General features: G+C 36.1%; 1 protein-coding gene across 1 annotated transcript in view; it reads right to left on the reverse strand.

Annotated features, from left to right (window-relative positions):
- suco (SUN domain containing ossification factor) overlaps positions 1-17,170 on the reverse strand; it is a 42,460-nt gene that overhangs the window by 21,059 nt on the left and 4,231 nt on the right. Inside the window, exons 2-10 of the mRNA XM_048602046.1 lie at positions 15,246-15,372; positions 14,595-14,716; positions 12,264-12,331; positions 11,977-12,084; positions 11,431-11,536; positions 9,298-9,318; positions 7,216-7,271; positions 6,380-6,471; positions 3,362-3,427 (exon numbers count right to left, since the gene is read on the reverse strand). Of these exons, the coding sequence (XP_048458003.1) occupies positions 3,362-3,427; positions 6,380-6,471; positions 7,216-7,271; positions 9,298-9,318; positions 11,431-11,536; positions 11,977-12,084; positions 12,264-12,331; positions 14,595-14,716; positions 15,246-15,372 (766 nt within the window). The remainder of the gene's footprint in view (positions 1-3,361; positions 3,428-6,379; positions 6,472-7,215; positions 7,272-9,297; positions 9,319-11,430; positions 11,537-11,976; positions 12,085-12,263; positions 12,332-14,594; positions 14,717-15,245; positions 15,373-17,170) is intronic.

Here is a 17,170-nt window from a genome sequence, read left to right on the forward strand (position 1 = left end):
GATGAGGTTGGTCGGTAGGAGATGGAGGTGCGGCTTGAGGTGGGAGGCGGGGATAGGTGGGAGGAAGAACAGGTTAGGGAGATCCTTCTATCCGCCTCCCACTCTCTCCCTATTTATTTCAAAACCCCCTTCCCCTCCCCCTTTTCTGATGAAGGGTCTAGGCCCGAAACGTCAGCCTTCCTGCTCGTCTGATGCTGCTTGGCCTGCTGTGTTCATCCAGCCCTGCACTTATCTCAAATATTTCACTGCTCACTCTAAAGCAAAATGGCAATTTCAATACAAAGTCAAAGATCTTTTGAACAATTAATTGAAGAGTGCTCCAAAAGTGAAAAATTGTATCTAATACACAAATATACAGGCAATGATCACAATAATAAGAGACAATTAAAATGAAGACCACTCAATCTTTGGAATAAATACCTTCAAATGAGTCTTCTCAAAAAGCATCCGTATGATGTTCACAAGAGGACAACTCAATGCCACTTGGACATATTTCAACAACTATGACTTTACTCAATAGGGGATTTATGAAAAGGCAAAAAAAGTCCTTCATTCATTTAACAAATTTCAATTAAGCCACTTTAAACACCCAATTGAATGTTACATGTCTTTTAGCATGCAATAATTTAACTTCAAATGAAATTGTTATTTCGTATGCCCAGTTTTGCAGAAATTTTTTGATAAACTATTTTACTCAGTCAAGAACCAAACATTTAGTTATCACAGCATATATAAAAGCAATTTTAAAAAAGTGCACTTCAGCAAAAACGAGGCTTTCATATCCTACTTTTTAGAACGTTGCTAAACATGCAAGCTCTTCCTCAGTAGCAATGACAGCATTTTTGACAAGTCTTTAGCAAAACGTTTTGCTGTTAAGTTCACAACTGCATGCTGATACCAAAGATAGACAGACAGCTTCAGAAATAAATTTGGATCAAAAAGTCAAGCTTAGCTAATTGGGTTCAAGTTTGGTTAGAGCCTGCAAAAATGTTGATGCTATATATTTTGAGTGAGTGGATTCGCTACTAAATTCCTTGTTTCACTAAAATCATTGAAACTGCGTAATGTGCACTAGTTCGCTGAATGGACAAGTTCAATACACAATACAATACAAGCTTTTACTTCCTGCGGGTGAATACAAAATCGCCATTTAGATATCCATCATGTTGTTGCCAATGCCCTGATCACCATTCCAAAGGGCATTGACATTGTGCAGCACTCCAACTGATTAACTCCATCAGGTCTCATCACTGTCACATCAATGCTGCTGTCATCATACATTATCTCTCATGACTGCGCAAATAAAAATGTTTTAGTTGTGAATCATGCATGATAGCAAAACCCATCAAAAGCAGAGGCACTAATTAGACCAATAAGCTGAAGTGTGATATCAGCAATGCTGTTAAAGCAGCAGTAAACAGACAAAGTTTAAATCAGAGACAGTAGGAACTGCAGATGCTGGAAAATCTGAAAATCAAGGTGTCGAGCTGAATGAACTTCTGATGAAGGGTCTAGGCCCGAAACGTCAGCCTTCCTGCTCCTATGATGCTGCTTGGCCTGCTGTGTTCATCCAGCTCTACACCTTGTTAGGCAAAGTTTAAATATCTTCTTCTGGACCAGTGGGATTAGTTATCTTCTAACCACAAGTTGCCTGGCCTAATCTTATTCACCCTCCCACAGCCAATTCTCTTATTCATTTGCTCCTCTGCACTGCTGAAGGTGCTGAATATTTGTTGCATTCCTGCTACTACATAGCCCAAAGTTTTAACCCAAAAAGCACAAATATGCTGTGACCACAGGGAACATCACTGGCAAGTTAGTTTTGTCCTCATTTGATCTAGAGACTTTTGTTCAGGGTATTGATTAACTTCAGGAAAAATAATTTTCATGTCTACTTTAAGATGATATCAACAATTCTAACATTGAGCACAGTACCAGCTGGCATCAGTTAACTCAGCACAGCCAGGAATTAAATTGCTTAGCCAAAGATTACTATCAGCAAGAGTGCAAATGCGATATTATTTTGATATTTTCAATCCGTGGTAAATGAATTACTGGACAATTACCAAAACACTTGTATAATTTTGGAACTACAGACATTTAAGTCATATCCGTCTTACCTGACATTAAAGAAAATTGCCCTTAGCAAGTTTGGTACAGAATTGAAGTACAAAAGCAACTAGGGACTAATTCCATTGTTACGTACTTTTTTTTAAAAAAAAATCAGGAACTTTTAAAAAGAAAAAAAAATACAAAGCAGACTCCAGTTTCCCTTACTTAAATATACAAAAAAATGAATAAACCTTCAAGTCGTCTTTGACGAATGATGTAGTAACATCAAGGAACAACATTTTTTGTTCTAGCTTCATAAATTGGGTAAAGTTAAATCTAAACCCAGGCTTTAAGTTTGTGTGCACATATTCTAATGTTTTTCTCCTTTAAGTAAAAATATTTTAAGTGCATGTTTTCATTTGTTATTGATCAGATGTGATTGAAATCCAAAAGCCAGTATCGCATTACTGATGCAATACTTCAGTTCCTACATATGTTTTTAAAAAATCCAAAAACATTCACTTTCAAAAGATTTCAAGTTATGACAAATCAGCAGAGTATTTACAAAGTCATGAAGACATATGTTAAGAGATTGGCAAAAGGTCTCATCTTCTAGAAAAACAAGATTTAAACAAGTGTCTGAAAACAAATGGCACTATAATGTCGGTAATTTTGTAGTCTGTCCTAGGGTAAGAAACAGTACTGTACTTCGTATCAAAGTCTCCTGAAGGGTGATCTCAAAAATTAGTTTGCCTTGAAGACATAACATTTCTCTTTGGTGCTCACAATCCAAAATGTTACTTAAAGGGCACTTCAGCATTGCCTAATTAGATCCAATATTGAAAACCAGTCACACAACTCTTTGAACCAACTGGCCAGCCCAGTTAAATGGAGTAGATTAACTTGTTGACCTTTTTGCTTTCCTCAGGTATCTTTCTACATAAAAAAGGAAGAAATTTTTGCATACTCCAGTCTGGACAAATACCAAGGTTTTGAAAATGAGAAATGGGGACCATGATATATGTTGCACTGGTCAGATGTTAATATTCAGTACTCAGTTTCATACGAATGTACATTTCAGCAAGCATACAAGTTGGAAGACTGAGCAAAATATATGATAACCTAAGAACAAGTGAAAGGGCAAAAAGAATGAACAAACTTAACTTCAGGGCTCTGGGTGGAGACAAGGGGAAGAGATTTCCTAAGACCCAAATTCAAACCTACAGATTTGCAGTCAAAATTTTTGAAATTCACCCTTTACTGTATGACAGATCAAAATGGGGAATAAGAAAATTGATTAAAAACTCACTTGTGGCTGAACCGAGTAGGTTTTTTGAGGATTTTTCTTCTCGGGTGCCATAATCCAGTGGGTAATCTGTTTGATAGCAATGACATTACATTTTCACAACAGCTACATGCAAACATTAGATAGTATAGAGCGCATAAGCTGCTAGTTGAAGAACACAGCTGTCAAAATTGCTTCCAGATTAAAGATTTCCACACAGTCGGTGTAACTGTAGACAAAGCCATTCTCCATTTTTGAAACAAATGCATACTGTAGTTTTGCTTTCCATGAGCCCAGAATCAATTTCAAGACTCTGGAAAACAATGCAATTACATGCTGCCAAAATCCAAACACAAAACAGGAAACAAAGAAAGCCGACACTTTTCCTAAATTAAGAACAAGCTCCTGTTTGCGTAAGCTCATTTCCCTTTATCAGACCTTCAGGTCTCTTCAAGGCACCATAACTAAGCAAGACTTCCAAAGCATGTCACCTCAACTGCCTTCTACAATTTCCCAGGCAGTGGAATCATTAGCCATTCTTATTCGTGGTCCACGAATTTTGGAATGGTTGGTGTCGTCTAAATGGGAAAAGCAGCCAATGACTGCCAGATAAACAGCAAAGTACAGAGGATGCTGGAAAATAAAAGGTGAACAGAAAATGCTGGAAATAGTTTCCAGTGACTCTTGTGGATAGAAAAACAGTTAAACATTTTGGATTGATGAACATCCTGAACTGTCACATTTGCATTAAGTGATACTTAAGTTCCAGCTTTGTTTTAATCATCCCCTCTACTATAATGAAGTGTATATTGAGGATAAGGGGTTGCCATTATACTGTCCAAGGTGAAGCTCAAATATGATCAACTAGATCCATTTTTAAAAAAAATCTACATTTTTCCTTACGATGTAATTTACGCTTAAGCCATCATTCTACTTCCTGTATTGGTATAGAAGTTCCAGTTCTGAAGGGCCACTGAACTTGAAATGTTACCTGTGCATTCTCTCCACAGATGCTGCTAGACTCACCAAGTTTCTCTAGTGATTTGTTTTTGCACCATTCAACATAGCATGTCTAATGGTGACCAAGAACACAAAACAAGAAATTGTTACACACAGATGTATTGTATCTTATTTTTGAAAGACTACTTTGGAGCTACCATCTTTATTCTAAAGAAAAAAGGTCTCACTCCACCAAAGCCCTTCTCTCCATTCTCAAGCTGCCCATTTGGATATTTATCTAAATTGAGTACGTTTGAAAAGGTGCCTTGACTGACCAAAGCAAGTTAGATAACTGTGCCTCATCATACCAGAAGTGTTGTACAGAAAATGACATTAGGTACGCAGATGCAAGGATAAAAAAAAAAGCTACATTTGTAGTTAAGTGCTCTATTTTAAACAAGTCATAGCAAAAAGAGAAAATTAGGTACAGCATGCTCTTCAGTATCAAAAATAACTTCAAAGTCATGGTTCAGATTAAAATCCCATGGGTTTTTTTAAAAAAAAAGAAAGCTTTGTATTGCCTCAAATTTCTATACATTGTGTTTATTCAAAAGATCACATTACAATTACAAAAGCAGCAAATTTGAAGAATCTCTCACTTCCCTTAACCATTGGTCTGATTTTTTAGTATGTTCATTACTTTGAACTGATTTATATTAAAAAAAAATACATTCTAATGCTTCACAATACTCCCCTGGAACATGAATTTTATGGGATACGAAATAATCATTTAATTCTGCTCAGACTAGAGAAAAGGAAAAAAGTCAACTTTAAAAGTATTGGGACTTCCAACCTAAAAATCAATTCTTTGGGCAGAAATTTAAGACAACTCAATGTTGGATTACTTCAGTTATAGCCAATCAATTATCTTAACTAAAAATTGTGTCATTCCTGGCTCCGTTGTAGGACTCTCTGTCATGCCAGGGACTGGAAGAACATTGACAGATACTTGAATATAGCACTCCAACAGTACTATGCTGCCGGAGATGTGATTTTTTAAGCAAACCTTAAATTACTTAGCCCAGTTGCTACCAGGTCCCGTGGTTCGATACAACAGAACAAGAGGGAGATACCTTTGTGATCTAGTTAATATTAACCCCTGAACCAACAGCTCATCATCTCATTACCGCTTATGAATCAGATGTCATGTTTCACCACTTAACAGCAGCAACTGGAGTACTGGTGAGGATACATTTTGTCAAGATTTTTCATCTTGCATTCAACAGGATAATTCACCAAGATAACAATAAAGGACAAAAACACTTCATACTCTACGACAAGCGCTAATTGGTCTATGTATTGATATAAAGAATGCAGCAGTTAGTGACAATTAACAATCAGGTTTGTAGCAAGAGTATCCAACATTAGGTGGGATTCTGCAATTTAACATTTGCTGGGGAATCCTGACTGTACAGAGAAGTATTTAAAACTAACTTTTTAACCACCTTGCATGCATAACTGCTCTGCAAAAAACAGGACTTAAACAAAAAAAAAGTAAAACAAATGAAGTCGCCATAGTATTACTAGACCATGGGACTGATTTCTCAGAGAGGGGCAATTAGTGGTATTTAACAAGGCTCACCATGCCTCAGGTGAGGCGAGAAGGGAGAATCCTTCATCGTAACCTCAGCCAGTGCAGGAATTGTATCCCACGGCATTAGCATCACTGAATTACAAACCAGCCATTTAGCCAACTGAGTTAACCAACACCCCCCCTTAAATGAAGTTTACAAACTTCAAATATAACAGTGTTTAACAGTTATTTCAATTTGTCTGCCATATCTGTGTTTTTAACAGGTCATTAAAACCAGGCCAGTAGCTAAAAGCATTTTACAGCAATGAGATTGTTTCATGTAACAAAGACAAACATTAAAAATCATATTTGCAGTTTTCATTTACTAAAGCTAATGATTATACATTGAAAAATTAGTGAAATTAACATTCAAGTAAAAGATTCTATTAACTTCCTTTGACACCTCAACTTAAAAGTAGCTAACAGTAAACCCCCATGAAGACGGAGATACCATTTTAGAAAAGTCATACCATAATCTTCATCAAGATATTCAAGGCGTTCTGCATTGTACTGTGATTCTGCAATTTCTTCGTATTCCTCAACCATGCTGGTACCAAACACCCTGCAAAGAGTTTACTGGCATTATTAATATTGTAAAGTAGTTCAAGAACATCAGCCAATAAGCCACCTCACCCTCAGTCATGCAGTGTTCTACCGTCAGCCCTCTTTTACTTGCAAGGGAAGGAAGCAAGAAAATAAGTTGCAGGAAAGCCAAGTTAATTCAACTTCATAAAGCAACTGAATGATTGAAACTTTATTTGGATTCAAATTGTGCACTGCTTCAATTGTTTATATTTTTCCCTCCAATTCTTTTGGTTTTTGTACCTTCAAATAACTTGCAAATCAAATTGATTTTGGTTTTGGATTTTTGTAACTAAGACTGCTTCAAAATAATAGTTACACATGAAATAAATTGCAACCTGTTCAGCACAAAAAAAAAGCTTGTAAACTACCAAAGCCTACAGTTTGGATGCCTCAAGTTTAGCAAATTACTTCACTAGGACACACTTCATTGCTTTGATTCTGTTGGAAGTTAAAATCTTCATGCATTGCACTTGAATAAGTAACAAGTTACCAAGACTATCTCAAATCAAACAAAGGTACATTTTTATCCAGGTTTGTCTTTGCTGCAGCTACCTTCCACTGTGTTTGTTTTCCATTTGACAACTGCCACAATTAAATCACATGCTAAGCCCTTTTTCCACAGAGCAATCCTTAGGAAAGACACCTGACTCAAATGGTGACCCTTTTAAAAAAAAACTTAACACTGGTTCACGCAGTCAATAAATCTCAAGTATTGCCTTACCTTATGAGGCTAAGGGGACAGAAGTGTTCTGACCCAAAGTGCGATACTAATTCCACCTAGAAAAAAGACAAATACTGAATTGGCATTAGCCAACAAATCAAGTAAGCATTTAAAGATAAAAATGTGGAAAGTTCTTGCAAGTGAATTTCCAAATTAAATAGACGCCAGAACAAAATATTTGGATAACAGAAAACACGTTAGCATGTTACTTCAAGTGAAATTTGTGAAAACAACAAAAAGGGAAACAACTGCAGGAGGTAAACATTTGTATTGAACCAGTCTTACAACTTGCAATGTACATATGTGCGTAAAAGGGTTCTCTAGCTTAACAGACGTGAAAGCATCTCCCAAAAAAATTGAAAAATTTTATTGCATCCCAATGTTCTCTGAAAGCAAAGCGAAATGCCTTCAGACATTTATCTATCAAGTCAAACCAAGAGATCCGCAACTGTTTATATGTGGAATAAAGTTTAGAAACACAGCCTCCGACAAGCCAAAACAACCTTCGCTACTTGTCTCAAACAAATCACTAAAAACTGAAATGCAATCAAAGTATGGGATACTCAAGAAATCAAAATAAGCTCATTGGAAGCTGTAAGACTTGGGTTTAATGATGAGCCCTGGTGAGTTATTTATTGAATGTGATTAGGATGATATGATTTATCTACAGCACAAATGAATTTCAACTGATGAATCACAAAAGTTGGGATAGGTTGGAAATGAGATCACAATTCCAAGCAATTCATTGAAGTTCTACACAATGCAGTTTCATTTTGCACACTATTTCAAAGAACAACAAGATTTAAAAGGAACATATGATGAATTCAAATAATTCACAAAATGGGTCACGTAACAATGTTCTGTGAAATGTGCTCATATTTAGTTCCCTTCAAAAAGGAACACCGTGGGAGGAGGAGCACAGACATTCAAGAATGTTACATGCTTGAAAATATTGTCTTTTTAAAAAAAATAATTTGCAGATGTTGACATTGATGGCTGGTCAGCATTTATTGCCATTCCTAAAAAAAATGCCCAGATGGTAGTTAACAGTCAACTACAGGGGTTGGAAGTCACATTGGCCAGAGCAGTCAGGACAGTCGTTTCCACATTGGGGTTTTCCATTAATTCATCAGATAATTGGATCAGATTTTCATGGAATTTAAATTTCATTATTGCTATAGTGGAATTCAAACCAGGTTCCCAGAATATTTCTGTTTATTGCTGGATTGAAACATCATTTAACCCTTCAATCCCAGCCCCCCACCCCTTCCCAACCAAAGTATAACCAATTCAGAAAATGGCTCTTTTTTAAAAAAACACGAAAGCTGTTGACCATTAGGGACTCCAGTTTGATGAAAAGTAGGTAGATTCCAAAACACTGCTCTAGTATTTAATATACACTTAGCACTTGTTTTTATTTCTGAAAATAACCAAGTTAACAAAGGCTCAAAAATAAAAAGAAAACTTTAAAATTAAGCTAGCCAATTTGGCTTTTGATAGATGCAAGGATAAAATAAAAACTAGTACTTACCCTTATAAATGTGAAAATCAAGTCAAAAACTCAAAATCAGGCAGCAGCTGCCTGATACAATGCTATATATTTACACTTGGAAGTTTTCAGCATATATTTCAAAAGTGTAATTAAAGCACATTATAAATCAATCAACTTTTAAAATTTGAAAATGGGTTTTGGTCTATCACATCGTGACACTGGAAACAAAGTTCTACTGAAATGAATTAGTATTATTCAAAACACCAATTCAGTGCTTCAGAAGCGCACAAAGCTGCACTAAATTTTCCATCACTTCATGCAGAATATTAGTGGCAACTTACCCATTTCATTGGAAGATTAGACTTGTTAGCCTTATTAGATTTTCACCAAACTTAGTGTTCTTAGGGTAACTCAATATTTAGTGACAGGAAGTGCAGCAATAGAAAAATCCCCACTGATGCAAGCATGTTTATTTTACTAATGCATGTATTAAATTTTGTTAATAAAAGCATGCAATGCTGGACTTGGTGCATGTTTGGAGCGCCTCCGAAAAGGACCATTTCGCATGTTTAACTTCTAATAATGCTAACCTTTATGTATTTGATGAACATCTGAAGCAAGAGAAAGGGAGAAAAAAAGGATGTCAGTAAGAGTAGTAACAGTCAAGATAGATAACTACATGCTACAAGCTCGCAGTACAATAGATTCCAATTTTCCCAGGTTTTCTCCAAATACTATGTTCTCAAAAAGTGGCCTGAAAGAATGATCAAAATAAACAACACAATCTCTATCCAGATATTCAAATCTGGAAAAATTACTAAGCAAGAGCGAAATCTTGAAAAACATTGAAGTAGTTCTGGAAAATAATTTATGCAACCATAAATTTTGCTCATTTTTGAAGGCTTTATAAAATATCTTCAGCCTTTCATATACATTACATTAATTTCCATTTGATCTTATATCAGCACTGTTATCACAATTTCAAACAAACATTCTCTAGCCACATAGTCAGTGACATAGTAACTGCAAGTATCAACTAAGTGTAAAAGAGGTCTTACGCTGAAGGATAATTCTTCAGTAAATATATCTTCAATAGACACCAAGTCAGAAGATCACACATCCTAAACAGCCAACTCAAACCTTACAACCTTAAAAAGGACTCTTGCCGAGTTGCTAAGGAAGTCATTGTATTGTACTACAGTGCCACATTTTGCGGAAGAGCAGTAAAGAAAGCAAGCAAGAAAAGTACACCTTTTTGGTTAAGCAAAGGTAGTCATAAATGCTTAGAGAAGTCTGCATTTCAGGGAAAGCACTAAACACTTAAATTTTCCAAATTTTAAAATGAAACAGATCAAGCCAATCAAGAAGCAAACAATGCACTTGGAGGTGAGTGGGCTATAATGCAACCTTAAGTTTTTTTGGCATAGGTTTCAAAACAATCAAGAAATTTTTCATCTTGGGAAAAGCTATCATTTTGATTAATTTTTCAGCATATTTGCATATCAATGCTTTTAATGAATTGTGCTACTTGAAAACTCCCTCCAGTGGTCTGTCTTGCAGTTCAAAATACTATTTAGATTCCATTTAAAAAATACACGTGAAACTGCCAGGCATTGAGACTATACCATCAATTGGCTGACTTCAGTGCTGTTATTTGTCTTCTGTGCAAATCTCTGCACTACAGTCTAGGCCACAAGTCCTAGATTTTGTCATAAGAAGTTACTTCAAAATGTTAGCTTTTAAAACAGAAGGACAAACTGAGCAGTTCTACAAAATAGAATGAAGTGCCCTTCAAGAAGGATGCTCATACTGCAAATCCCCAGGAGGTTTCAACAGCAAAATCAGCTTGCTGAATTTACCACGATTAGTCAAGCATCTTTAAAAAAGGAAAATTCCTTTTCTAATCAGAACAGGTCACAGGTATTTTTATATTGGGTTCTTTCTGGGTCCACAGGTTTGTATGCAAGGAACTGGTAACACAAGCAATTCTTGGAGACAGAGAGAGTTAGGGGTGGGGGGTGAAGAGGAAACAGCTCAAAAACACAAACTCATTAACAGCACGTCAATGGAGCCGACAGGGGCAAAGTAACACGTCTGAAAAAATTGAAAAGATAACTGAACATTTCATTAAGAATGGTTTTGAAACTATTTCAGTCGACCAAAAGCAAATTTCAAAGAATGTCAATCCTTACAATTTTCATTTTATTCTCGATATATCTGTGCACAAGTCACTCCAAAACAAAATGCTAACTTGCATTGTAAACCAGATGAATGTAGATCATTATGACACACGTGATCTTTATAACTAGTACAGCATTTAGCATTGAATGCTGGCCCCGAACAACTGAAACCATACTCGGGACTGTGTTTGAAATAAAATTCATGTGGAGATAGCTGAAAATAAGAACCTGATGGTAAACAGAACAAAAATTAATGAACAGGTGAAAAACCACTAAAAAAAAGCTTTACATTGTGAACTCAACCGTTTAAGCTAAAAATGTTTCTGCACAGCATTTAGGATTATATAATAACTTAATAAAGCTTAACAACATGGACACCATTTGCACATCTGGCGGATAATACAGCTTGCAATGCCATCAAATTCTTGGAAACAAAGTTTGCCATCAAATAAGATAACAGTTATTTGTTTAAGTTACAGTAGACTTTCAAATAGTTGGTAAATTACTATTTACATTTTTCCCTCCCATTCTAACAACTTTTACCTTGACATACTTGGCATACATTTGCTCATCTAAAGGAAAGCTTTGCACAGTTCTCTCATCCAGAGCATGGAATGTTCCTAGTTTAACCCATTTATTAGTGGGATATCTGTGCATAAATATGAAGGAGAGAGAAATAAAATAAGGACAAATTTTAAATTAAGTGTTTAATACATCTGAAAAACTGGCAAGAATAAAATTCAACTTTCACTGGGCCTTGTATGGTGCGGTGGTCGCATCCTAACCTCTCAGCTAGAACGTCAGAGTTCAAGTCCCATGTGCTCCAGAGCTGTGTCATAATATATCTGAACAGGTTGATTAAAAAACCTTCAACTTTCATAGAGGGAGACGTGTAGAAAATCAGCTGTCCAATACACCCAGATACTACATAAATGGATGAAAATTGAATTTTATTCACTGAGGAGTTAAACCAAATGTATTTTTTTTGGGGGGTGTACTTCGTCAACGGTTGCATTTACACTGATTTTTTTTTTTTTTTTTTTAAAATACACTTCATACATCTTTTATACAGACTCTGACTTAACACACCTGTCACTGATGGAAACCAGAAAGTCCTTTGGCGTAGAAGAAAATAACTCGAAATTTGCAATGTCAAGCTGTCTGACTTGGATTGGCTCACACAGCTCTATTACAAACCTGTGGAAAGAACGACAATTACACTTAATATGACCATCTGTAGCAGTGCATCACCCATGTCAAAAAGTCAGATGTAATATATTAAAACGTCAAGTTGTATTCACTTCCAAGTGAAACTATTTTTGTAACATTTCCATTTCTGCATTGTTTCCTTTCAGATTTTAGGAATTACAACTTACCAGATTTTTGCGCTGCATGGGTTTAACATGTACAGGTCCATATTTTCCATTAGAATTGCTGAATTGCTCTGCAAGTTAGAATTGCAATATACAGAATTAACATTTTATATTGGTATATGGCCAAGTGCAGCTGCTCCCTATTGCTTTTGCAATATATCAACACTTTTGACAAGCACCAGGGAAATGCAAAGTTTGAAGTTTCGCCATTCACTCATCCTTTATAACTAATGAACATTTACAATCAGAAGGAATTAGGGAACTGGAGAATAATTTTCGTGCTCAGCATCAGTATGCATTTCCACAATATCTACAACACAACCACCTACATTTATATATCATTTTCAATGTAGTAAAAGATTTTGATGTGCTTGCTATGTCATACAGCAAATTACAATGCTCACCTACGAGTTAACCTCCAACCAGGAAAGGAAACCTTTCTGCAATGTGAATTTGCTTTTTGTTGCCCACATCAAAATCCTTATGTGCTTAGTGAACGTACCGAGACTTAACATTGGGTAATAAACAAAAAAAAAAAAAAAAAAAAAGAAGAGTTGATCTACTATTCATCTAGCATTTCCAACTGGACTGAAATTAGAACCCAAGCCTCAAAACTCAGTGCACTAACCCATAGTCATCTGACTGTGTTTGGATACAAACCCAGAATATCACCATTTGACATGCAAGACAAAAACTGTCAACTTAGTGTTAAATAATTTATTTCCAAATTACTAAGAGGAAACCAATTTATAAAAGCACTAGGTACATTGCATTGAGTGCATGATTAATCATCCCAAATCCTGTTAAGTTTTAACTCAATTATGAGTTTACTGTGATTTGTAATGGATACATGCGGAATTGAATAGGTTGCAAAAAAGAGGCTGAAGTAAAGAGGCTGCATTTTGTGTTCCTTCAGGGATAGTTAGAGGGGCAGGCAGGAAGCAAGAGCAAGAAGCATGTAGATTGTTATAGTATCAAATAGTCAAAAAATAAACAAAGTCAAAATCACAATTTCCACTGGTTGATGGCAGAATTTAACCAATCGTTAAAAAGGGTATTTAAGCCGCAAGTCACCAGTCCAAAGTTATCTGGTGAATTCTGTTCATATTTGAACGAATACAATAATTTCACATCGTTCAAATTTCCATGGTGAAATGGCAGACAAGAAAATGCTGTTTTACTGAAGTTAACTACAGAATGGAATAATCCAGAAAGCAACTTTGGGGTTTCTTACAGTTAACCCTGGAACATGCCCACTTATTGTACCATTTATCCAGAAATAATTAAATTCCATTAGTCTCACCCTTTTATGACAGGAGGCTCTGGACTAATGTGGAAGTGATGGCCTAATGGTATTATTGCTGGAGGCCCAGGTAACATTGAGGACAATTCAATCAAAATCCGGATTTGAGTCTAATGACCATAAATCCATTGCCAGACTGTTAGGAAAAACCCACTTGGTTCTCTAATGTCTTTCAGGGAAGGAAATTGCCAACCTTATCCAGTCTGGACTACATGTGACTCCAGACCCTCTAGGCAATTAGGAATGGGCAATAAACACTGGCTTGGTTAGCAATGCTCTCATCCCATGAATTAATGAAACAAATTTCACTTGCTGCCCTTCCATTGACAAACCCCAACTCAGCCAAAGCTTTGCTAATTCCTATTTGTCCAACATCAGTCCTCACTGATCTACATTGGCTCGCTGCTTTCCAAACGCAAAATGCTAGTTAAGTTGTATCTCTGCAAGCTTTCAGATCCATCGTACTCATATCACAATCGATAGCAGAGCCCCTATTATCAACATCTCCCCCCACCCTCTCCACTTCTTCATTCTTCTCCAGAGATATCAAACCACAGTTCAACCAGATTTTGGTCATCCTTCCAAATCCATTTTCTGGCTTAGTGTATTACAGTTACCTAGAAAGTACTTTCAGATATTTTTGTTTACTTTTTTTTTTTTTAAAATGGCCATATAAATTCAAGCTCTTAAGTCACCCTCATGAAACCAGCATTACAAATTCTGTGCACAACTCTTAGAATCAGAAACACGTAGCAGCACAACTGAAGCATCAGTGTAACAGGATACAATATGCATCCTTAAGGAGACACATTCATCATCTGTATGCTAAAATCAACAGTTAAGGAAAATGTACTGCTGCTGAAAATAAAAACTTTTGTCAAAAGTTCTGTTGTGCACTCATCAGGACATTAACATTCGATGACGTAACCTTTGATAATCCAAAAGGAGAAAACCTTTCATAAAAGTATGGTTTTTTTTCAGTAATACTTAACTCCAGCATTAGCAAACGAAAAAAAGAAAAAGAATAATACCTTTGCTTCTGGATTTGCAGCCAGAATTTTGGCTCCACACTCCACAGAGGCATAGTTATTGAAGTTTTTCTGTAGCTTTTTCACAGAATGTAGGACACCACTAGAGGTATGCAATGACTGGCCTGAAAGAAAGTCATTTATATTATACAAAACTGTTCTTGCATTGGCCCCAATCACAAGTTGCCAATTTTCACCTCTTTTCTTCCAATTCAGTTACTCTTCAATTTCTATATTTGACAAAAAAAATCACATTGACTCAACTTAAATTCACCAAAATGCCACAGTAGTGATAAATTTAAATTGGCTTCCCATTTTTGAACGCCAGAAGTAATTCTCAAAAGGTTATGCAAATAAACTAAGGCTAATATAATGAGGGAATCTACATTATACAAACCAGGGAAGCACATTTAAAAACGTGCAGACACCATTTAGATTTAATAATTTTTACATAGAATGATCAAAGTATAAAATCAACTGCATTGAAATAGATGGTGTGGACAAGGCAAAATTAGATGTTTGAGCAGCGCACAATTTTGGAACCAGATTGATGGCACTGCACTGCATCGTCTCAGTTAGTTATTTTACAGGTTTCTATTTCCTCAGGTAAGCTCAAAAATAGATTTCAGTGACCAGTGTATTTTCAATGCTTACTTTTCTCTTTTTCTTCTTCCATCACTTTCTTTTTCCATTCATCAAATGAGGGAATGTCTCCTGAATCCTTGGATGGAATCACAGAAGAAGAATCACCAGGATCCGCTGCTCTTGAAATTTCAGTATCCTACATATCCCAAAGAAAGTAGTTTAAATTCATCCAAGCTTGGATGTAAAACATTAGGATGCTTGGCACTGATATGCTATACTGTGATTGCAAAGACAAGAGAGGTAGCTATGTAGGATGAAGGGCATTTAGTACACTTATTATGCTGGTTTTTCAATTGTTTACTTTGGCTTCAATGTCTTAATTTATACAATAGATTGAAAACATTGGAGACATTCTTCTGGTGCAAAGTCTGCCATACCTCCAGGGCAAATCAATTATTTTGTTTGCAGTTATTTAAAAAAAAAGCTGCAAAGGCTGGCACTTTTAGTTGCAAAAAAAAAAACCAGGTTCAATGATTTTAGAAAGTTTTACAAATGGACTCAATACTGCACCTCAACCAGGCTACTAGAGCAGCTGATGGCCAGACATGGCACAAAATGACTGCCTGTGGAGTTGGCACATAATTAGCAAAGATGATTTTTAGTGATAGCGATAGAAATAGCTTGTTTAGTTCAGCATTAAGGGGAGATCATATGTTAGGACAATAGTAGTTTGCACAAGATAAATCCAAGGTAACAAGATCCAGGTGAAACCAAGAATCTTACTAATTAAAATACAAGGAGTTTTGCACAAACCCACAGCTGCAGACGTTTATAATAGACAGTCTGATAAGATGATGCCTGGGAACAGACAGCCAGCCAGAGTTTGTAGTTTAGCAAGGATTAAAAGAAAATTATGATCCCACAATAGACTCTTTACGCAATTGTATTACTTAGTTTCTCAATACTCAATCTACATCTAACGTTAATAAATTTGGCTGAATTCCTTTAAACAGAAGGAAAAAGAGCTATAGAGAGTGGAAAGGAATCTCCAGTCAAAAAGGGGGACTGAAATGACAAATAGGAAAAAACAGAACTTCTGACAGGCACCAGCTTGACTTCGAGAAAAACAATGGCAGCTTCACAATCTAAATAAGCAAACCTAATTAATAATGGGGACAACTCAAATGAATTTGTACATCCAAGGATCAGGAGAGGAAGGACAGAGTCAAATTATAGGATAAAAAGGGGAATGAGAATATATTTTGTAAAACAGGAGGTCAAGCAAGCTTATGGAGCTGTGAACAGGACAGAGTTTCAATCTTTCATGGAATTTAAATAGATGTTGTATTAAGAAAAAGAGTTAATGTAGAAATTAGAGTAGGGACGGTAAATTTCATCTTAGGAGCAATCTCCTGTTTAAAACACACAAAGCATGTGAATAGAAGGGAGTCATCGTTGCAGCTGCCAGGTAGAGAGGTAGTGTTTATCGGACCTCCTAAAGTGGGACAGAAGCTGCTCATATCTTGTTGGCTAAAAAAATTCTAACATTAGGTGTAACCATAAAATTTCATAACTAACGTTCTACGAGAAGAGAAGATGAATTTTACAGCAATTAGTAGGAATTAGCATCTTTTTGTATCTACTGCGATTGGGATAGTGGGAAACAAGATGAGCAACAGATTTTGATGTGATAGCAATGGATGCAATGAACAACAATTCAAAAACTGTCCTTAGAGAAGCAAGTCTGGTAAGTGTCTGAGAAACCAAAAAAAAGTATAACCATTAACACTGGAATGTAATGCAGTGCAGTATACTGCAAGATCCCACATGCTACGTGAAGAATCCCAGGGCACCAGGAATCCAACCATGACAATATCAGGTGGAACTAGAACATAGAACAGTACAGCACAGTACAGGCCCTTCGGCCCACAATGTTGTGCCGAACTTTTACCCTAAACCTAACGGCTATCTAACCTCCACCCCTACCTTATACT

Source organism: Rhincodon typus, chromosome 10 (genome assembly GCF_021869965.1).
Source record: "Rhincodon typus isolate 14 chromosome 10, sRhiTyp1.1, whole genome shotgun sequence".
NCBI classification, from domain to species: Eukaryota; Metazoa; Chordata; class Chondrichthyes; order Orectolobiformes; family Rhincodontidae; genus Rhincodon; species Rhincodon typus.